General features: G+C 44.7%; 1 protein-coding gene across 3 annotated transcripts in view; it reads left to right on the top strand.

Annotated features, from left to right (window-relative positions):
• Positions 1-23,424, top strand: part of larp1b (La ribonucleoprotein 1B) — a 56,503-nt gene that overhangs the window by 20,294 nt on the left and 12,785 nt on the right. For 2 of the 3 annotated variants that reach the window (XM_063183975.1, XM_063183976.1), the window contains 5 exons: positions 12,913-13,057; positions 13,794-13,971; positions 18,815-18,993; positions 20,088-20,153; positions 20,384-20,761. In XM_063183975.1, coding sequence (XP_063040045.1) covers positions 12,913-13,057; positions 13,794-13,971; positions 18,815-18,993; positions 20,088-20,153; positions 20,384-20,761 — 946 coding nt within the window. The remainder of the gene's footprint in view (positions 1-12,912; positions 13,058-13,793; positions 13,972-18,814; positions 18,994-20,087; positions 20,154-20,383; positions 20,762-23,424) is intronic. The other variant, XM_063183977.1, reaches the window with a different exon arrangement.

The following is a 23,424-nucleotide window of genomic DNA, read 5'->3' on the forward strand; positions in this document are numbered from 1 at the left end:
AAGTTTTGTATAGTTTTAGCCTCGCGTCCACATGTTTTGGGTACTGCAAAACGATATGTTTTTGGTAACGGGTACCAGAGTGGGAAAATCTGGCAATATAGAGAAGGCAGTTGCATGCATCCATCACAGAAAACACGTCCGTGACAGTAGCAGGGAATATTGGCAAAATCAGTAAAACTGACACAGCTTTCGTGCCTCAAAGGCCTGTGTCCATTCCACGGAATTCTGTGAGATTGTGTTGTAGATCCACCCTGTAGACATCTTACATCACCAAGCCAGTATCCAGTCTGCTAATGTCCCATGTCCAAAATGCTCCAAAAAGCTGCTAATCACTTCCTTCCTCAAAATTCTGTTGGCTACCATGACTACGATAAATGAGAGACTTCCCAATCCTAGTATTGTCATTATCCCATCGTTATGGAGATTTATTTAGTTAATGACAATGTCTCCTTGTTAATTCTATAGGAATTTCTCCCAGGTCGTTAGTTCACATTAACTCTTCTGGTTGTGTCAACTCATCTGTGTGTCAGTGGCAGTGTCGCACTGTTTTGAGTGTGTGTTAGTGAGTCAACCGCAGCCTTCAACCATTGGGTGGCGCTGCTAGAGCATTAGATGAGGAGCTGTCTGGCTGGACAGGGAGGAAGTGCGTGCGTATGTGTGTGTGTGTGTGCGCACTGTGTGTGTGTGAGTGTCCTATATATAGCTGGGTGCCCAGGGGAGGCTGAGGGGTGTAAATGATCTGGGACAGGAGGAGGGTGCGGGACAGAGAGAGACAGAAAGGGAAAGAAACTGAGAGAGAGAGAGAGAGAGAGAGAGAGAGAGAGAGAGAGAGAGAGAGAGAGAGAGAGAGAGAGAGAGATGACGAGAGAGAGAGAGAGAGAGAGAGAGAGAGAGAGAGAGAGAGAGAGAGAGAGAGAGAGAGAGAGAGATGACGGGAGAGAGAGACAGTGAGAGATGACGGGAGAGAGAGACAGTGAGAGATGACGGGAGAGAGAGACAGTGAGAGATGACGGGAGAGAGAGACAGTGAGAGATGACGGGAGAGAGTGTGGAATAGGGAGAAAGCGAGTGGGACAGCACATGAGAAGGAGTGAGGGAGTGCAAGACGCTGAGAGAGGGAGGGAGTGCAAGACGCTGAGAGAGGGAGGGAGTGCAAGACGCTGAGAGAGGGAGGGAGTGCAAGACGCTGAGAGAGGGAGGGAGTGCAAGACGCTGAGAGAGGGAGGGAGAGATGACACATGAGAGAGGAGGTGAGAGAGACAGTGTAGTGTAGTGTAGTGGAGAGGGAGAGAGTGAGATGAAGAGAGGCCAGTGAGTTTCTTGAGTCGTCTCTCTTGTGCTCCTTCCAATTCTCACTCCCTTCCTCTCCTATTATTATCTGTCATCGAGTTTCTCCTACTTCTTCTTCTTCCTTCTCTCTCTCTCTTTCTCTCTCTCTCTCTCTCTCTCTCTCTCTCTCCTTCTCTGTGTCTGCCACTCTCTAGTAATGGGGATGTCAGATAACCAGTAATGCTCTTCACTGTGCTCACCCAACCATGTGCTCTCCCGCCCAGCCTTAGACCCTTGCCTTCTCCCCCAACACACACACACACACACACACACACACACACACACACACACACACACACACACACACACACACACACACACACACACACACACACACACACACACGCGCCTTTAGAAATACACTTACACCCCCAACGCCCCCAGCCCATCCATTAGACCTCTTGTTTGCAGAGACACACACACACACACTACCACCCATAGCGCTTTGGTGCTTCTTCTCTTGTCCTCAGTCTCCATGTCACGGCGTGGGGTCAGAGGGACGTGTGGCGTCATTAGGACCTGTTAGTCACACAGCTCTTGACGGCAGAGTGACAACGTGCCTGCTTCTGAGTGACAGGACACTGCTCGCTTCTCCTCTCTCGTTCTCTTTTGTAGTGAAGGCTAGTGTGAATTTAGTGTCTTGTAGAATCTGGCTGTCAGCAATGGAATTATTTTTAGTACTGGTACCTTTTTTTCCAAACTATTTTCATCCCTTCATTCGTCCTCCTATGCACATCTATGGGTTCATCAGTGAAAAAGTTGCTGTGCTCGCTGGTTTGGTTTTGTGTGTTGCATAGAATTTCCCCTTACGGCTTGACATTTCCCTCATCAAAATGTGCTCCTAGATGCGTATTGTTGGATTATAGCCATTTTGTTCCAAACGTTGTAAACCCATTTCAAAATCATTTTCCAAACTTACTATGTGTTGGCTAGAATCCAGCGTGTTCTTTTTAAAGAGTCAGAGAGCATGGTGTCCAATTCTTGATTTTAGCGGGTTTATTTATCCAAAGCATCTGGCATGAAGTTACAAATAATTAAAGCATTTTTTGCATTCTGTTCTCCTGTGACCTCTTCCTAACAGCAACAATCAAGATCATTCTATCTTTCCCTAGAGTATCTGCCTTTTTGTAGTAGCGAGTAACCATCCCCCGTCTGTCTCCAAGCTGTGGGGGCTTCCATTGTCTCCAGGTAGATCTAGCCCCTTTTGCCAGACCTCCTGAGGTGTTTCTTGATCACACAGAGAAAATGGGTTGGGTGTGGCAAGTTAAAATCTTTCGCAAAATATACAGCAAATGATCATGACCCTTATTAAACATTCTCAATGTCAATTTACAAAAATGTATGCCAATATATTTTCAATTCCCTCTCTTGATTCGATTCAACATCGAATCACAAAAAAAATATCTTAGCATGTCCATCTGCCATGTCTTTATCTGAAATGCAATCGAACGGCTATCACTTGGGTTATGGTTGGAGATTCATAGGCCTACCCATAGTAGCCTATAGGTATTGAAATGCAAAAATTCTGTTCAACCCAAAACAGTTCAAAAATAAACAACCAAACCTAAAAGAAGAATACAAAACAAGAACTAAAAATGCAGTCAATATATTGGCACCCCTTTTCTCTGGAGTCCCTCTCTTCAACTGAAAAAATATCGTGGCAACATCATAAAAATAGAAATGTTCTTTTTTGCCCCCGAGAGTGTCAGCTATGGTGAAGTGCTTCTCAATAGTATGTTAAACTCTTTAATAGTAATGATAAGCCCAAAGAAAGAAAGAAAGAAAGAAAGACGAATAAAAGAAACAATTCAAAATTGTTCCAAAATTGCATTTTCATCGCATCACCCAGAGAGTTATAAAGAAAATCCACAACACAAACCTGGAATAAAAGAAAATGTTTGCGCACCATTTCTCATGTCAGACCCTGCCCAACTTTTATGTCACACTTTCCATGGGTTGAGAAACCATAAAAACGTAAAAACCATAAACCATAAAAAAACATATGCATTTCTGAAACAACAGCAAAAAATTCAATTTCAGCCCTTTGCCTCTTTACTAATCTAAATTCATAAATCAACTTTCAACTTCCAAAATTATAGTAAGGAAAAAAATCTGAATTCTTAGAAGGGGGAATATTACTTCTCTTTGAAAGAAGAAGGGGGGGGGGGGATACTTCTCTTAGAAAGCTAAAGATACAGTCAATGACATGTCCCTTATTCATCCACCATTGACAATGAAAATAAACTCTCCCTCTCTTTAATCTGTATGGCACAGCCAAACAGATTAATCTTTAAAATAGTGGAGGTGTGTGCCAAAGTTTATGTAAGTTATCCCTTCAACAAGCAGAGTGCACCCCCTTGTTTCCAACTCTAGGACTTTGTCGTCCCATATCATAGATCGAACCAGCGTAGTTCTTTGTGTCCCGTCATGGACACCATACAGTACTTTGCTCAATGTCCTGGCAGAGAACCACAGTTCTCCCATCTGACTCCGTATAAATCTCCTTGGATTTCTCAACGTTTGCAACTGCCAGACAATAGAGAGCACGTACTTTACTTCATGACACCTGGTTTCCTCCAAGTTGACCGCTGATTGATCACATGGTTGCACTCTGTTGAGATTCTGTATCAATTTAAACTATGGCACCTCACCGCCTCTGGGTTCTGAGCCCAAATTTTTGGAAATAAAATTAGAACTGGGGGATGAACTTGGAAGACGGCAAAGTCTGTACAATAGCTGTTTAATTAAAGTTTCATGTTAAAATGGCATTGTTTATGACTTATCGCTGAATATTACTTTTTATAACTTTTTAGTTTTCTTAAAAACCCATATCAATTACCCATATCATAACATACCTAACCAAAGTGAGTTTTCTTGTTTAATAAAAACAAAATGTATAAAGGGAAAATTGGTGAAGTAAACTAAAGAAATAAAGCAATGTTTAAAGTAACCCAAAACGATGAAAATATAGTCATGGAAACTATAAACTAGAAATCTTATGAAGCTTGTTTTAATATAGTATGTCTAACTCCTGCATTTTGATGGAACATATCAAAATACAGTCCTCTTTTCCTGAAAGAAGAACAAGTTGTAAAAAAGAAAGCCACCTTTCTAAAAAGCTGAAACTTATTCATTTGTAACCCAAATAGTAAATAAAATGTTGAAAAATATCCATTTGAAACCCAAATAGTAAATAAAAATGTATCTTAATTCAAAACCAAACTCTTTGTTAACCAAAAAGAGAAAGAAAGACCCATCAGTTTTTTTGAAGAAAGGAAAACACCGCTTATTAAAAGAAAAATGCTCACAAAGAGGTTCAAATTGATTCATTTGAAAACCAAATCGAGACGTAAAATGAAAGCATTATCAAAACCAACTTGAAGAAACCGAATGAATAAACTCAATTCAATAAATGAAACAACCCAAAAAATGTGTAAAATAAATGTCATGACGTCACTGTTAGTAGGCCTCTGTTAAATTGCCATATTAACCATGTTCTTCTCATTTTTTTTTTTTTCAACCTTTGCATGTGCACTCTCAATTTTTTACATGAACACACATAACACAGAGACAGACATAGGGCCCATTGACATACAATGACAAGACACACAAGGAATACATATATGTTAGTCTCCTGTTCTTGGGGAAAAAAGGGAATGAACCCTGAAGTTAATCAACCATGGTTACTTCTTGATGATAACCTGTTATGACACACCGATTCCTTCTTATCGTTAACCTGTAGATTAAATCAAATTCACATATAGCATACAAAACAAGAGATATGTTCACATTCCCCAATGTGTCTCGGTCCCCTGGTTTCACTCCATGGTCATGTTCCTGAAAGGACTAAATGATTAAGGCAATTCACAGTATATTCCTCTCTAGGTGTCGACTCCCAATCTCATTGTCTCCAGACATCCTGAAGGGATTAGGTCAACAACGAGCTTTGCACAACAGGCAACCGTATCCTGTTATCGTCTCCTAAGAAGAAAAAAAAAATGGACAATTAGTTAATCTTCACTTAATTAAATCACACGAAACCAGGTCGATTAAATGCAACTTAATCCTTTTCCAAAACAAATTGTATGATTTTTCCAAACCTGAATGAATTAAAATTATTGCTAAAAACGAATCTATATTGATATCCAAAATTTGAAAACCTTGCCTATTTCATACAATTCTTTTATCACCCCAGTGTCAGTCAGGTTTCTGCTCCACCTCTAATGAATACGGCCAATTCCCCAGGGTGTCAAAGGACCCCAGGGTGTCGACGCCCCCCAAGGCATGCCCACACCCAAATTCTGAAACCCTGATCCATGGTGTGGCGAGGGTTGTGGTAATAGGTACGCTTGCTGTGGGACATACCCATAACCCCTTCTATATTGATTTGGGACGTTTGGGATCCCTCTCCACTGCACTTTGGGGCACATTCTCTTCCAATGACCCAACTCACCACAGCCATGGCATTTGTCCCATGACCTACGCCCACCAGTCCTATGCCTCCTGCCCAATTCCCCTGGGCCTCTTTTCGCTTGCTGGAGGCTCTTTTGAACCATTTGATACTCAGATTTATTTTTTGTGTCACCCACTCTGTTGCGAGCCTCCTCTAACTGCAGTTTCAATAGTTCCAGTCGTGCTGCGTCTGTCTCCTCTTTTGCCTCCTGCTCCTTAGTTTGTTGTATCTTCATGTGATGTTTCAAGTGCTTTTCCCATTGCTCAGTGGTACACCCTGCCAGGTCCGGGTTGTCCTCCATGGCTGTTCGAACTGCTTTGGGTACGCTTCCCATGATGGCTTTTCTGAATTGCACTGTCTGCCACTGTCCGGAGCCAGGGTGACACCCTGCTCTATCAGTCCAAATGTCCTTGCACCTGATCAGAAATTCTGATATGTCTTCATTTTCTTTCATGGTGAATGTGTGTGTGTGTGTGGTCCCTGTAGGAACAGGAAACTTTGCTCGCATAGCTCCTCCCAACTGTGTAGCATGAGAAGTGAATGATTCTGAATCCGCCAAATTGGTTGTACCTGCAATGGTCTCTATCTGCATTACATCAAAGCTGGTCACTTGTTTCTCCAATATTGCTCTCCAATCTCCAATAGCAAGCTTGTGACCCAAAGTGAGTTGAAAAAACTTGCTCATCCATGCCCCTCCCCCTTCTGACGGAGGGGGCATTTTTTCAACGATGCAGTTCATGTCAGTGAAGGAGAATGGTTTGTATCTCTCTCCCCCCTGGGGGTCTTTGCATATCAATGGCAACATGTTCTGAGGCACAGGTAGTGGTGACTCCACTGTGTCTCTGCTTTTTGTCTTTCTCGTTTCACAACATGCCCCTGTCTCCACTTTTGAGTGCAATTTGCTCCTTCCATTTCCTGTCTCTCTTTCCACTGTCTTTTGACACTGCTGTGATAATTTAGTAGGAGTTTGTTTCACTTCTTCCAAGACATTTGCAAAGTATGATGCTGGTGCGGGTGGTAGAGATACTGAGGTGGGTCTGTTTTGTATCAACAAGTGTTGATTCTCCGGGCATGTCTCCGATTTTGTCTGTGCAAATTTCAAAGCTGCGCTGGCTAATGACATATTATGGAGGCAACTCCTTTTGTACTCTAATTGTTCCTTCTCCCTTTTCCAGTTATCTCTGAAAGAGAACCTGGACTGCTTCCTGTTTTTTTCATGTTCCTCCAACTGAATTTGGGCACACTGTACTGCTTTGATGAGATGTGGCAACAGGTCACGCTTTTCAGTATCTCTTGGCACATACTTTTGTCTCCTCAACTCCTCCCAAATTTTGTCATACTTTTCTCCAGTTCCTTTCCTTTCCTTTTCAATCGATGCAGCCATAAGCTGTTGTTTTATGGCCTCCCATTGACCCTTCACAGTGGATGTTAGCACTGGAGGTAATCCTCTGAAGTCACCCTTTCCCCCAAGGTCCATTATGTTTCTGTCTTAACTCCTTTACTGCTAAACTCCTTGAGCTTAGTTAGTTAAAATTAATTATTTCAATGATTAACTTTCAACGGAGACTGCTATTCAATTCACATAGAAATAGGTAACATTCACACTGTAACTACCAAATTCCACTCTTAACTAAACATCCGATGAAATCTCTCATGGTCAACCTATACACCGATTCCCACAATGCAGTTGTAACAATCATACCAACACATTCAACGAGGCCCACACTTCAAGCACCATTTTCCCCAGCTATAAACACTCCAATAAATAACCAGCAATGCAATATTCCCAACCAATGCTACCACAATACTTCCCCAGCAACGTAACTCAGAGCAATGTAATCTCAACACAGTACAGTATCCACACAACAATCAGCCAATAATATATGTGCCATCCATTATATCCACAAAATATGGGCCCCTCTGCCCAGCCATAATGATTGTCCGTATTTTTTTTTTTGCATGACCTTTGCCTTAAGCCAGTATTCCATATTTATTTCTTGTGCACTTTAACCTTAATGCTTTAACCATTTGTTTAGACATGCCTACAGTAGGGTGACAACAATAAAACCTTGATCTGCCCAATAACAGTACTTAGATAAATCATTGGTCTGCTTACCATTTGATTACACATTGTAGCGGCTGTTAGTTGTTGTCACCCAACTGCCCCTTCGTCCATTTCTTGTCTTTTTGTCCACCAGCTCTCCTTCTTTATCACAAGTCGTGGTCACCAATTGTTGGATTATAGCCATTTTGTTCCAAACGTTGTAAACCCATTTCAAAATCATTTTCCAAACTTACTATGTGTTGGCTAGAATCCAGCGTGTTCTTTTTAAAGAGTCAGAGAGCATGGTGTCCAATTCTTGATTTTAGCGGGTTTATTTATCCAAAGCATCTGGCATGAAGTTACAAATAATTAAAGCATTTTTTGCATTCTGTTCTCCTGTGACCTCTTCCTAACAGCAACAATCAAGATCATTCTATCTTTCCCTAGAGTATCTGCCTTTTTGTAGTAGCGAGTAACCATCCCCCGTCTGTCTCCAAGCTGTGGGGGCTTCCATTGTCTCCAGGTAGATCTAGCCCCTTTTGCCAGACCTCCTGAGGTGTTTCTTGATCACACAGAGAAAATGGGTTGGGTGTGGCAAGTTAAAATCTTTCGCAAAATATACAGCAAATGATCATGACCCTTATTAAACATTCTCAATGTCAATTTACAAAAATGTATGCCAATATATTTTCAGTATTCAGCCGATTCGCCAAAACGAACAATCCCTGACAAGGCTGTGTTGGCTAGACCAAGCTCTGTCTATGCACTCTACCGACAGTCGATCAAGTTATCCCTGACCTTTAATGCTCAAAGAGAATTGAAAGTGGGGAGAGGGCTCTGTCAGTTATTGTTAGCACATGTATGGGGAAGCAGAAGGAGCTGCGTACATGACTGTACCTCCACATTCTGATCTTAACTGCATCACTTAATGTGACAAAGGTCTTACCCCTGTGTGTGTGCGTGTGTGTGTGCGCGTGTGTGTACTTTGAAAGGACTGCTGCTCCGTGTTTCGTCTGTGTGTTTGAGATGGTACATCGTCTGTGTGTGTGGTGTGTGTGTTTTAAATGTCTGTGTGTGTGTGTTGTGAAGGAGCATGCAGATCCGTCTCGTGCTTGGCTGGGCTGAGGTGGAGCAGAGCATGTGAGGCACCACTGTGGAATCCAAGACTTTGGCAAAAACACCCATCTCTTACGCACACGCGCGCACACACACACAAACTCTCTCTCTCTCTCTCACGCTCTCTCTCGCTCTCTCTCTCTCTCTCTCGCTCTCGCGCTCTCTCTCGCTCTCTCTCTCGCTCTCTCCCTCTCTCTCTCACACACACATACACTCACTCAGCCCTCCTTCACATTGCATGGCTCCTGACAGAAAAATGAAAGGAAAAAGATAAGGATGAGATGCAAAGGGAAGTGGGGGAGACATAAATAAAAAGAGAGAGTGAAAAGAGAAGAGTTGCAGAAGAAATGCAGAGTGGGACAAAGCAAAGGAGAGTGAGAGCGAGAGACAGAGGTGAGAGGGAGATGCGTACAAGTTCAGCAATGGAACGAATTAAATAATGGACAGAAATGGCAGGATGAGTGAGAGGAGGAGTGGCTGTCTGCTCCTCCCCTGTCACACAGATGTGGCACCAGCTCGTCATCACTCGCTGTCACCCAGGAGGGATTACTGCACAGGCCTACCGGGCCCAGGCCCAGGGGCCCAAGAGCCAAGGGGGGCTCTGAAGCCAGAACCTCTGCGCTACAAGAAAACACTTAATTATTGGTCGATATTTATCTCTATATTTAATTGCACTTTTAGCTACTGTATGGTCACATTTTCCCAGAACCCTCAACAACAAAGGCCCTCTAACATCTTTGCTTAACCCCCCCACCACATTTTTGGAGCCTTGTGACTCTGTGTTGTCTGGCTCAGGGGTCCATGGAGTCATTATCTGTCCCTGGCATTCACGGAGTAAGAAAGTAGTGGGAGCAAGCCAGAGAGTGAGAATGAGGTAGAGGGAAAGCAGGGTGCCCGCGGGTTTTTAAAAAGTAGTAAAAGGTAGTAGATGAAAACATGCAAAATTATGGCCAGTAAAAGGTAGTAAATATCCGACATCTCACCTAGTAGTGCATTTTTCCGGACTCCCTACAACTGCTCATATGTATTTTCTAATTGGATTAATTAACATGTAGTCTGTGATGTCAACAAATTACTATTTGGGCAAATGATTTTTTATGCAGCGAAAAGGACCCGGTGATAAGATTTGGTGTTGTGACGGAAAAGAGTAATTGTGTCAAAGAATGTGTGATTATCTCAGGAACGGAGAAGGAATGGCTTCTGGGATGGGATGGGCGGGAGTTGAGGAAAATTGGAGATGTTGAGCGAGAATGCAGGCCAGTGGTAGCCTGGTCCTCCTGACCATCCCATGATACTACCATTTCAGTTGGTGTTCATGGTCTGGAGGTTGCTTGATCTGACGCGATTACAGGAAGAGGAAAGTTTGCACTCAGCTCTGGTTTGAAATGATTGGACAGCTCTCACCCAATCGCCGACAGTTACTCAACAACAACACAGTGCAGGCGTCCCCCTTTCGCCCCCACCAACCTGTCTCTTCGCTTATTGGCTGTTTTCTGGGGAGGGTTGGCCGGCAAGATCCTGCCAGCAAACAACGCTCCACAGAAAACAGTAACCAGACTATGTATGCAACCAATATTTTGGCGGAAGTACTTAGGATGGCGCGCGATGCTACGCCAGTTGGCTTGTTTGAAATGACGTGGTGGCAAATGTTACAGTATATAGAAAATACTCTGTGCTTGGTAAACAATCTCCTGTTTTTGACCACTGTGTTTGATAATGGCATGATATGGCAACAGCACAATCACATTGCTTTAATCTAGCCAGTCACTGCCATGCAGTCAATTGAATCGAGCCCTGGGTGTAACACAAGAGGAGAAACAGGCCCAGGGTATATTATACGCGAGACTGAGAGACCTTAAGGGAGTGAGTGAGGTTGGTTGGTGGTGTTGACAGGCTGTCAGATTGAGTGTGTTAACAGTGGCAGTGCTGCAATGAGTGTTTTGACCCGCGGTGTGACTGCTGAGCTCTCTCCCGTCCCGAATGAAGAGTGCTGTTCTGCTTTTAATTAGACGCCTCTTAATGCATACCATTGGCCTCTGGTATTTGTTTACTGCTTTAAGCCCTCTCTTCTCTCCCCCTCTCTCTCTCTCTCTCTCTCTCTCTCTCTCTCTCTCTCTCTCTCTCTCTCTCTCTCCTTATTCCCCCTCCTCTTTCCTTTCCTCCACTTCTCCTTGTTTTCTCTTCTTCTAGCCTCTTCTTCCTCCCTCCTTCCTCCCCTTCTTTCCTCTCCTTGCTTCCTCTCTCCTTTACCCATTTCCCAGTCACCTTGCTCATGTCTGGGAAGGCGGTTTGGCTTGTTGAATAGCATTGGTTTCGTGGCGGTGTCTGTGACTGTGTGTGTGTACCTAGAGGGTCATAAACTGGTCTATGTGATGGAGAATAGGGATTATGTAGTCTACAAGCTGTAAGAAAGCCCTTGAGTTAATTGAGAATAATGAGAATGATAATTCTGAAAATGATGTTACCCAGAACTAAACCGGTCATAATTGTCACTTGCCACTGCCATTGCCTGTCCTTATAGGTTTGGGATATTGGTTTGTATCCAGTGTCCTCATTCAATTTCCCTTTGACCTTCACCCATTTGACCCTTGCTTCCGTGCTCATCACGGGGTCACAACACTGACTCCCAGATGCGAATTGGCTCATTATATGGGATGAAGACCTTACTCACATGCTAATTGGCTTGTCATGTTAGCATGTAGCTCTCACTCGCACACGTGATTGTCTTGTCATGATGTCAATGTTGATCCGGATTGACACCTGCGAGGCAAAATAGTTCCAGTGCAGGAATAGCTAGCATAGTTTAGCGCCTTAGCCATTAAACAGGAATTTGTCACTGACAGCATCTGTATTTAATGGTTGTGGGACTTTATGTCTGGTTGGTTGAGAGAGACTTCATGACCTTCAGCCTAAATTGTCATTCAACAGCTACCGCTAACAGCTAAATTGGACAGTGAGGTCACAAAGGTGTGAAATATCTGCCAAAGCATCGAGCAGCGAGGCATGGTATAAACAGCAAAAAGAAAGTAGTGCTTTAACCCATTGATGCCTAAAGCACCTGCATAAAACGCCTGCTGAATGCCTAAGCCCTTGTTAGGAAAATTGCCTTCATCCTATAATAACCTAAATATCTTAGCCTCTGATGCACATAAAAACTCTGGCATTAGAATGTATTCATTCAGCTGTAATATACCCACATTTTTATCAAAAAAAGGTAAAATCTCAAGAGCCTGAATGCAGCGTACAGTATATGTGTCTCCAGGCACCAAAGGTCAAACAACATATGAAGAGCTCTTTTCCAAAATGAGATGTATCCATTTTATAGAATGTTGGGAAAATTACATTTTGTATTGGGCATTCCATTGAATTGCATTGCAAAATGCATTTTTAAAGAGGTTTAAAAGTATATTCTCAAAACATTTGAATGGCAAGAATTCACACATAGATGATAAGACTTCTTGACAGTCAATTCCAATATTAAAATGCAAAAAGTCAGAAATGGTGGATATAGTGTTTTGGAAAAGAGCTCTTCATATACGAGTCATCAGGCTAAAATGGGTTAAGGGCATAATATGAAGACACTCGGTCCCTCTTGTACTTTCAAAATGCTTAGCATTCAGTCAGTGGAACAACAAATGAAATGTCGAGTTTGAATCTGTAGTGTGTCCCTCCCAGTATTTTCGAGGGAGTGGAGTGAGGGTGGGACGACCATCATCAACGTCGTTGATTGTGAAATGTAGGGAGGTGTGAGTGGGGAGAAATAGGGCACATGTTACTAATATCATAGGCCGTTTGTGTGAAAGTGTGTGTATTGATTATCGTGTGTGTGTGTGTGTGTGTGTGTGCGTGTGTGCGTGCGTGTGTGCGCGCGTGTGTGCGCGTGTGTGTGTGCGCGTGTGTGTGCGCGTGTGTGTGTGTGTGTGTGTGTGTGTGTGTGTGTGTGTGTATATGTGTGTGTGTCTTCTCTGCAGTGAGTACTACTTCAGTCTGCACAATCTGGAGCGTGATTTCTTCCTGCGAAGGAAAATGGACGCCAAAGGCTTTCTGCCCATCTCCCTCATCGCTGGCTTCCACCGTGTGCAGGCTCTCACCACCGATGTCAACCTTATCAAGGAGGTACGCACGCATACACACAAGAACACACACATATACACACACACACACACACACACACACACACACACACAGACACAGCTTCCCCCGCGTACAGGCTCTAACTACAGATATCAATCTTATTATGGAGGTGTACACACACACACACACACACACACAGCTTCCACTCTGTACATACAGGCACTCACTATGGACATCAAGACGAGTGGACATCAATTAAATCGCCACCACAGCTCTTAGCCACCTCAGTCTGGTCACTCATGCAAATAGTGTCCTCGTGCATAGCCTTCTTTACCCATCCATCTCCACTTCTTACACACACACACACACACACACACACACACACACACTCTCCTCTCTCCCTGGCTTAGTGATCGTTTCCTGCATGAGTGGCTCTGTGTGCGTGCAGTAAGACTCCTCTCTTCCGTCCAGTCCTGTGGTCACTGAGCTACTGGATACATTGGCTTTGTATGAGGCACTTTGTTTGTTAAACAAATTTCAGACGCACACCTAACTGTTTTTGTTTCATGTGCTGTCACATTTGCATTATGACCGTTGTATTGTTTGTGTTGCCCAGCAATTTGATATAGTGTGTGTGTGTGTGTTCCCCGATTGTGTGTGTGTGCACGCACACATATGTGTGTATTCTATTTGTATTTGTGTGTGTCTGTACGTGTGCATGTGTGCTTGTGTGTGTGCGTATATGTGTTTCACTCTGGGCATGTGTGTGTTTGTCCAGGCCCTGAAGAGTAGCACGGTGGTGGAGCTGGTGGAGGAGCAGATCAGGCGTAAGGAGGACCCAGAGCAGTGGCCCATCCCCACGCTGCCCCTCGACACCCCCCCGGGGCCACGCACCGACTTCACCCAGCTCATAAACTGCCCCGAGTTTGTCCCCCGACAGACCTCCTCCGTCACACGTACGTCAGGTCACGCCATGTCATGCCACCTATTACATTACATTACATCACATCCTCATTTACTGCCCCTAAAAGACGCCCATGGCCATGCCCATGTCACGTCACGCATTATCATACACTGCCCTGAGTTCGTCCAACGACAGACCACCGTCACAAGCACGTCACACCATGTCACACCACGCATTACATTACGTTGCATTCAGTGTTCACGCTAGAATTCTTACTGGCCGGACAAGTGGCCGGCTGTATTGCAGAATACCGGACATTTGAAATATCTAACGGACCTTCCCTCATATAGCCAAAGACACACTCCATAATGGGTCAAAGTGAAGTAAATTGGTCTTTTCTGCCAGCAAAACTTAAATTTCACTAACATTTGGCCAGTTGGCTGGTGTTAATTTAGAGCCCTGCTTGTGTGCTCCGGGGAGTAAACGCGCGCTTTCTTTCACACACTCCAGAGCTCGAACTGAAAGAGAGAAAAAAACAGCCAGCCAACGTGCTGTGCGAAGATCCCTAAATTATCAACTCAAACAGTGTGTTTTATCAGCAAACCCGAAGAGGATTTCCCTACTCAAATTGGGTAACGAGGTGATGCCTGTAATAGTGCAGTAATGGTATCGACGCTACTGAAATTTGAACTGTATTGCGTTGTGTTCCTGCGCTCTCGAAAGTAATGGAATTGACACGTTCCGTACGATGCTCTATGGGCTACACATTTTGGCCGGTGATGAAAACAGTTATAAAGCCCTGCATGCACTTTCCCTGGGACTTCTCGCGAGTCCATCGTTCTCTGGAATATTTAACTTGACCCTCTGTAGCCTACTTGGAGATCCACCACCATTTTTCAGCAGAGGTAAAAGTGAAAGTGATTTGATGCTGCGATGCTGCGCATGCCATTGAGTCCCAAACCGTTAGGCTTGACTTCGCAACTCATGAAACGGTTTCGCAAATGCAATGCCCTTTAATGTGTTCACTGATAAATTGGTAAAAAATAGCCTACAACAAAACAGAATCGTTCCTCGACAGCACAGCAGCCAGCGTGAGTCAAGTGATTATAAGCATAACGTGACTGGGGACAACGACGGTGGGGACGAGAGCGCAAGCAATATTGCGTGCTGTTTATGACAAGTTCATTTACATAGGCTATTCTCAAATATTTTCAGCTTTGTTCAGTTTCATATTAGGCCTACTGGTGTTTTGTAACTTTAAGTAGGCCTATTTAAAATGAGCTAATATTATTTACTGACTGATTGCAGTCATTTTTGTCGGACATTTTGTCCGGCCACATTTTATTTTGCCGGTCATTCATGCATGCAAACGGCCAATGTCCGGCCACAGCCGGCTAACGTGAACCCTGGTTGCATTACATCCTCATAAACAGACACCCATACCCATGCCCACATCACGTCATGCGTTACATCTTCATACACGCGCACCCTACACAGTCACACGTTCAGTGTAGGCAAGTTTGGACACACCTGCTCATTCAATGCATTCCCTTTATTTATTTTTCTTGCCTATTTACTGTATAATACATTGTACATTAAAACTGTGCAGTTTTCCAACAGTGACGTCAGCTGTCCATCCACTTGGCGTCACCTGGTACAACTGATGACCCTACACGTTTCAACAAGCTTATTTTTAGATGCGTCCCACGCATCTCTATAAGAGGCTTTGGTGTCCGTCCGTCCGTCCGTCCCTCCGTCCGTCCCTCCGTCCGTCCCTCCGTCCGTCCGTCCGCCCTCCCGTGATGTGTTTCCCTCCCGTGATGCGTTTCTGAATTGTGATTCCCTCCTGTGATTCCCTCTTGTGTCCACAAGGTGGCAGTCGCTCAGTTTTGGCCTGGAGCTCATGCGTGCAAACCAACCGTGCTCTTTGCCAGTGAGAAAAACATGGCGGCACTTCCTGTTGATTTTCACATGAAAGTTTTGCTTAATTTAAAGTCCCTAAGCGACTATAAATGTTGTGGCTTCCATATATTGATGTAAAAGTGCCCCACGAAGTAATGAAGCACAACAAAGTTACTCCACATTACCATTTGACCACTCGTTTTTCTATGCTAACAGGGTAGCTAATGTAGCATTGTAAATGATCCAGGGAGAAAGGGGGAAATGTTGTGATTTCAGTCCGCCTGAGGCAACGATTTTCGTGGGGAAGATGACCTGCATCTCGGTGGCATTGAACCACGCCCCCGTGCCTTATTTGGCTCGCTCAGCACGTGCGTCCTCAGTCCAATCGCAATGCTTTATTTTCCCCAGACGTTTAATCGCATTTAAGTGAAAGTGCCATGTATACACATCGCAAAATAACTCTTAATCCGATCTATTTAAATCGCATTTATTAAATCGGACTTAAAAACATCATGTACACGTAGCCAATGTCTCATTGATTAGTTTATGGAACTTACGGTTTGTCTGTTACGGTCCACGAAGACAATATCCACGTGAAAACGCAAACGCCTGCAAACCACTGTTTTGACAGAAATACAGTTCACCTGTCGCCTACTCTATTTTCTTCCCAAAGCGGCATTTAAAAGTATTCCATGAAATCCAACATCAACGTCACTTCAAATAGGTGACAGCATCATGCTCACACATGAAATAACACTTCAGTGAGGGGGGGACATCACTGCTCTCATATTAAAGTGAAAAGAGAATTTCACATTTTAGTTTATTTAATGTAGGCCTATGCAAAATTGCAAATAGCCTATTCATTGAAATCTGTCCAGAAAGGGTTGTAATGTTTGCCTGTTTTTTATGTTTGTAATTAAAAAAAAAAAAAAAAAAAAAAAAGTGATTTAAAAAAAAAAAATAGCCTAACAAAAATAGAGATTTTATGTTAAAAAAAAATGTGATATGGGATGGACCGATGGCCCCCCTAAGCTAAATTCGCCTTAGGTCCCCACATTGCTAAATGTAGTGTAAGGGATTATTTTGAAAAGACAGTAACATGTAATCAGCAATGCATTACAGTTTTTCAGTAAATTGCCCAACACTGTTGAAATCCTATGGTACTTTTTCAAATCCAGGCTTATACAGTACATGGTAGGCTTATTGATAAATTGCCTTGACAGGTTATGAGGAGGCCAAGGGGGCGTTTGGGCAAAAAAGGTTCAGAACGGGCATAGACGGACGCATCTGTTGTCCGCCTGTCGGACTTGTTAGTCTATTTATAAGTAAAAGCACCCAGTCAGTATAGTCAGTCTTATTTGAACACAGGTCATCCTATAAGTCATTGGAATTGTAGAACTAGAACTTTAAAAAGTTCAAACGTTTGTCAATGCAAGCAAGATTTTCTTGATCTGATGAGTCACTTGGTCTAAAATAGCCGGTTAAAAGTTTTTACTGAATGTCGTCATCTGTTTTCAACTGAGTTTGGAGTCCTGTGAAAGCTGAGCTCCTTTTCAGTCGAGCCTTGTCTACAGTGTGCCAGAGCTGAGGTCCTTTTTTGCCATAGCATGTAGCCTAATACAATAGAGACCTTGAGACTAATGGGAAAGGCCTTCCAAAATCCAATGTAAATGTAATCATTGGTTGTTGTACATTCATTTTGCATTCATTGCAGACCCTAGGTTTCCCTCTAGCTCTGCTTGGCTGCTAATGCGCCTGCTCCTCCTATATGATGGTACTTCCATCTGCACCATTGGCAAACGCCCATGAGGGTGTGCGACTCCCATGGCCAATAGAAACATGCTGTGCTGTGCTGTGCTGTGCTGTGTGGTGCTGTGTACCACACTGTTTCCCAGGCAGTGGTCCCTAGCCTCTTAATATAGCCCAGCTGTGCGTGTGTGTGTTAGGGTTATATTTGTGATGTGTCTTAAAGACCCAAAGGGTTCTTTCTTTTACATACACTTCCCCAAGTTCTTGTGGCCTTGTGATGACCTAACACTGCATCATTGATGACAGAAGTTAAATTCAATATATCGCAATATCACAAGTGAAAGGTGATTTTCTCATTTGCAATCAGGATTTTGAATCCCAAACCTAAAAGTCGTGGCTAGGTTGACTGTGGGGAAACTTAATTGTTTTCTCCTTGGAGGCGGGGCGTCACGTGAAGCAAGAGCCCCCAAGCACAGGTCGAGGATGAGAGTCAGGGTTTTGGAACGAACCCAAAAGCAGCCAAAATGCTGGCCTGGTTGGCAGGGGATTTCCTGTTACAAAATGACACGCCTCTTCACTATGCAAGATCCCCTCATGTCATACAATGCAAAGTTTCCCTTCTGTCTGTGAGGTACAGCGTTTGTCCTCTTCATATGGTTAGAATATTTGTACCAAACACACACAGACACACACATAAAGTAGTTGGAAGCTGACACTTATCCAAAGTGTGTGCGCGTGTGCAAGTCTGCATGTGTGTGTGCAAGCACAGAGAGCAGAGTGATTACAGTGACCAGTGAAGACTGAATATTTCATGGTGCAAATAGATCATTAGACCCACTTCTCTTGGGTGAGGTGATGGCGCTGCGAGCCGCACAGCGAAGACTGTCTGAGATGCCGTCTCGAGGAAATTTGCATCTGTTTCAAACATGGCCGTCGTTTATGAATACATTATACCCATTTATCTTTCAGTACGTGTTTGTTTTATGATGCTATCATCGGCACACACATTGAGAGGCTATAATTGTTTTATGAAGGTTATGATGTGTTTTTGATGAAGCAGGTGCTTTTCTCTAGAAGCACTACAGCAACACTAAGAAGCCGTTTATATGAGAAAATGTTTCTCATTAATATGAATTAATTAATTTAATATTAAAATCTGACAATGAAGATTATAGCCTCCATCTGCAGAGACTTCTAAAATCCTTCTGTTCAGTAATCTGATTGGTTTCTCGTCTTGCTAACAGTGTCGACCTCACCTGCCGTTTCCACCAATGACGATGCAAAGCCCGCCAGCGAGCCCAAAGTGGAGCCGCCCCCCCAGGCGGTCCCGTCGGGGTCAGGGGTGAAGGGCAGCACGACCGCCCCGGACTCAGAGCAGTGGGTGCAGGTGGAGAAGAGGCATCGCACCTCCTCAGGAAGGAAGGTATGCTATGTGGCGTTTTTTGTTGACCTGCTATTTTGGTGAAATGCTCTATGGCAGGGGTTCCCAACATTTTACAACTTGGGGGCCCCATTTGTCCGGTGCCCATCTCTGCCCAATAAACAATGCAACTCAAATTAACAGCCAACAGCAATAAATGCAAAAAAAAAAAAGTGGGCCCACTTCGAATAACTTCGGGACCAACAGTTGGAGAAACACTATTCTATCTATGGAGCCATCTCTGTGACTACCTTTGCACTACGTTACGGGTTCTTTGTCGTACAATACCACACTGTCATCCAGTGCCTTCAATGTTCATTCACTCACTTGTTCTTTCTAACTCTTCTATATTACTTTCTACATTTGCTTATCTCAAACGACATCTTCTACATCATAGTCGTGTTTCTGCACATCTTTGCTTTCCTGCCTCTAGGCCCAAATATATTTCATGTCCCTCTAATCTCTATTGTTGGATCTCAAATGGCACACTTGTGCACTTCAGTGTTCACGTTTCAGTGTGTATGGCGCATTAGTTACGCACTAAAACATAGTGCCCGAAGTGCATAAGTGTACCATTTGAGATCCAGCATATGTCTCTACTACACTTGCTTTTTACCTGATCCTCCTGTATATAACCCATTACTCTTGCTGTACTTGCGTGCTAGTTGACAGACTGTCATAGTTATCTCAAAACCATCCATCTGGATTTTCCTTTCATGTTTCCTGTCCTCCTCACCATTCTAATGTACTCACCTCTTTCATCTGTCTTTTTTTTGTCACCACCTGTCACCCACTTCACATGTCCCCATCCCTCTTCCTGTCTCTGGCTGCCTACTTCTCTTCTCTTCTCTTCTCTTCTCTTCTCTTCTCTTCTCTTCTCTTCTCTTCTCTTCTCTTCTCTTCTCTTCTCTTCTCTTCTCTTCTCTTCTCTTCTCTTCTCTTCTCTTCTCTTCTCTTCTCTGACTTCCTCCTCCTCCTGTTCCCTTCTCTCCCTCTTCCTCTCCTCCCTCTCTGTCCTCATCCTCTCTCCTCCCTCTCTGTCCTCATCCTCTGTCCCCTGTCCCTCTACCACGTAACTCCTCCGTCCCCCTGTCCAGTCCACTGAAGGCCCCTCCACCCCTGAGCCCACTGTAACTATTGTTCCTGAACCAAGCCCTTCACCAGTTGAGTATCTCTCCTCTCCTCTGCTCTCCTCTTAACACATCCCTGGCTGTTGTGTCTTTCTTTTTTCCATTCCAAGCTCCTTCCATTCATTTTGTTCACTCATTTCCGTGCTTAGTCTTCTAATTATCAAAAAAACAAAAAAACATAGTTTTATGATCGCTGTTCATCTTAAGCCAGGATGGTTTTATGGGTTGCTAATTTGTAATTATTTTCATTCGGGCATGTCCAGGAGCGCCCCGAGCCTCTGCCCGCCCTGGCTCAGCAGGCCCCCAAAAAGCCCGCTAACGACCCCGAGCTAGAGGAGCTGGACTTCATGTTCGACGACGAGATGGAGCGCCTGGGCGCGCCGCGCAAGAACACCTTCACCGACTGGTCGGACGACGAGTCGAGCGACGAGCTGGACGACCGCGACATCAACAAGATCCTGATCGTGACGCAGACGCCGCCGTACATGAAGAAGCACCCCGGCGGCGACCGCACCGGCAACCACGAGTCCCGCGCCAAGATCACTGCCGACCTCGCCAAGGCCATCAACGACGGCCTCTACTACTACGAACAGGACCTCTGGACCGAGGACGAGCCGCAGCTGGACTGCCCCAACACCAAGGTGGGTTAGGGGGAAGGGAGTTCTGTACTCCTACAAACAGGGGGGTGGTGTGTGCGCGTGTGCGTGTGCGTGCGCGTGCGCGTGCGCGTGCGTGTTAGTTTGAGCGAGCAGCTGGACTACGCCAAGGTGTGTGTGTGTGTGTGTGTGTGTGTGTGTGTGTGTGTGTGTGTGTGTGTGTGTGTGTGTGTGTGTGTGTGTGTGTGTGTGCGTGTGCGTGTGCGTGTGCGTGTGCGTGTGCGTGTGCGTGTGTGAGAGAGACTGCACCAGCACCAAGGCGGGTGAAATGTGTGTGTGTGTTTGAGAGAGAAAGAGAGAGAGAGAGAGGTCTCTACTCCTACAAACGGGGTGGAGTTTGTGCTTGTGCATGGATTGTGTGTGTGTGTGTTAGTTTGAGCGAGCAGCTGGCATGTGTGTGTGTTTGAGGTCACAGCAACTCTTCAATCTGGCATTAATAGGAGCAGGCTCTCATGTTAATGTGTCAGCCAGCCGGCCAGGAGCAGTTCCCGTGTCTATCACCCCTGAGCCCTGAGTGCATCTTATTTTGGGCAGCTGATCAAGGCAGCGTACTGTAGACGGGTTTCCAAGAATGAAAATGGAGATTGCCGGTTGCCGGTTGCTGGTTCGTTAGCACTCAAACAACTTCAACTCCTCCCGTCGCACCACATCACAACTCAGTCCTCCAGTGTTGAACTTCACTTGGTCATGCACTGTACCTCTATTGTGAACACACTCACGCTGTAGTCAAGCCCCAACACCTCTCCAGCCTTAGAACACACACACACACACACACACACACACACACACACACACACACACACACACACACACACACACACACACACACACACACACACACACACTGTACTCAAACTCACACACACACTGTACTCAAACTCACACACACACTGTACTCAAACTCAACACACACACACACACACACACACACACACACTGTACTCAAACTCACACACACACTGTACTCAAACTCACACACACACACACACACACACACACACACACACACACACACTGTACTCAAACTCACACACCTCGCAGGATGCCTCTGCCAGGCTCTCAAAATAACTGTTTATTTATTGCTCTCTCTCTCTCTCTCTCTCTCTCTCTCTCTCTCTCTCTCTCTCTCTCTCTCTCTCTCTCTCTCTCTCTCTCTCTCTCTCTCTCTCTCTCTCTCTCTCTCTCTCTCTTCCCCCCCAGTGGTGTGACCGCATACGTGGCGGTCATAAAGTCACCCCACTCTGACACAGACACACACACATACACACACACTTGCTCCCAGGAGACAAACTAGGGCAGCAGTGTCCACTGTCCAAGTACAGCATGGCCCTACTTCGGGCCTTGTAGTTAAAGGTAACCCCTGATGTAACGCTTACAGTTTCCCGTGGGCCAATGCGTGTGTGCGTGATTGAACGCGCGCATGTGTGTGTGGATTGCTAGACGCGAGAAGGGTTCTGAGACGTTAAGTGTGTGCGCGTGCGTGTCTAAGGTTATAGTTGATTTTTCACATAACGGTCTCTTTGTTTTCAGCCCATCAGCGCTCCAGGCCTTAAAGCCAGCAGAGCCAGGCCAAGGAATTACCGTAGTTACAGCTCTTATTGAACACACACACACACACACACACACACACACACACACACACACACACACACACACACACACACACACACACCAACCGGTCGTATGCGGCCAAACACCATGCTAGCAGCCTCACTATCAGAGCCCACTCTTATCATATGAAACATGTCAGCAGTTTCTTTCCAGAAGTTATCGCTGTGTGTGTGTTCAGTCGTGTCTTTTTTTCCCTTTTTGAACAGGTGGAGAGAGCGCTGAGGGAGAGAGAGTCATAGAGGACAGGGTCAGGGAGAAGAGAGAGATAGCCAGAGGAGAGCAGAGAAGGAAGGAAGACATAAACGAGAGGAGGAAGAGAAGGAGGAGGAGGAGGAGGAGATGAGAGAGATGCTGTTTCTTCTGATCGACCATTCAGGATATGATTGTTCTCCCTGTTACCTGACACCCTACACCCTAGATCTGACCAACAATCTCAACCACACACACACACACACACACACACTCTCTCTCTCTCGCTCTCTCTCTCGCTCTCTCTAACCAGCCTGAAACACCTCAGACCACTTGACCAACAATTCCCCACACACACACACACACACACACACACATACACAAACTCCAGCTTTTCTCTGACTTGAGGCAGCCACACTAAGAGCTATTAAAGTAAGCACAGCGTGAAACCAAGAGACACGCTCACTAACTCCGCCTCGGCTTTGCATTCTTTGTCCTCCTTACTCAACATGCCAATCAACTGTGCTGTTCCCGTCGGCTAGGCCTAGGCCTGCAGCTAACCAGGGCAGGTGTGCTGCGCCTCACAATGTTCCGTCCTGTGTGAAAAATGACACTTGTGTTCACATACCGAGGTCGTTCGCACATGCTTGTATCTATTTTTTCCTCTTTTTTCCCCCCCATTCCTTTTTTTTTCTTTTTTGCCCTTTCGGCTTGGAAGAGCGAAGTTCAAAGTCCAGTAACTTGATAAAGTCATCTTTCTCCCCTGAGATCTTGGGTCACGTCACACACATTAATCATTTATTTCTGGAATGCCTTTTCTTTTTTAATATGAGGAAACAATGTTAGAA

Source organism: Engraulis encrasicolus, chromosome 19 (genome assembly GCF_034702125.1).
Source record: "Engraulis encrasicolus isolate BLACKSEA-1 chromosome 19, IST_EnEncr_1.0, whole genome shotgun sequence".
NCBI classification, from domain to species: Eukaryota; Metazoa; Chordata; class Actinopteri; order Clupeiformes; family Engraulidae; genus Engraulis; species Engraulis encrasicolus.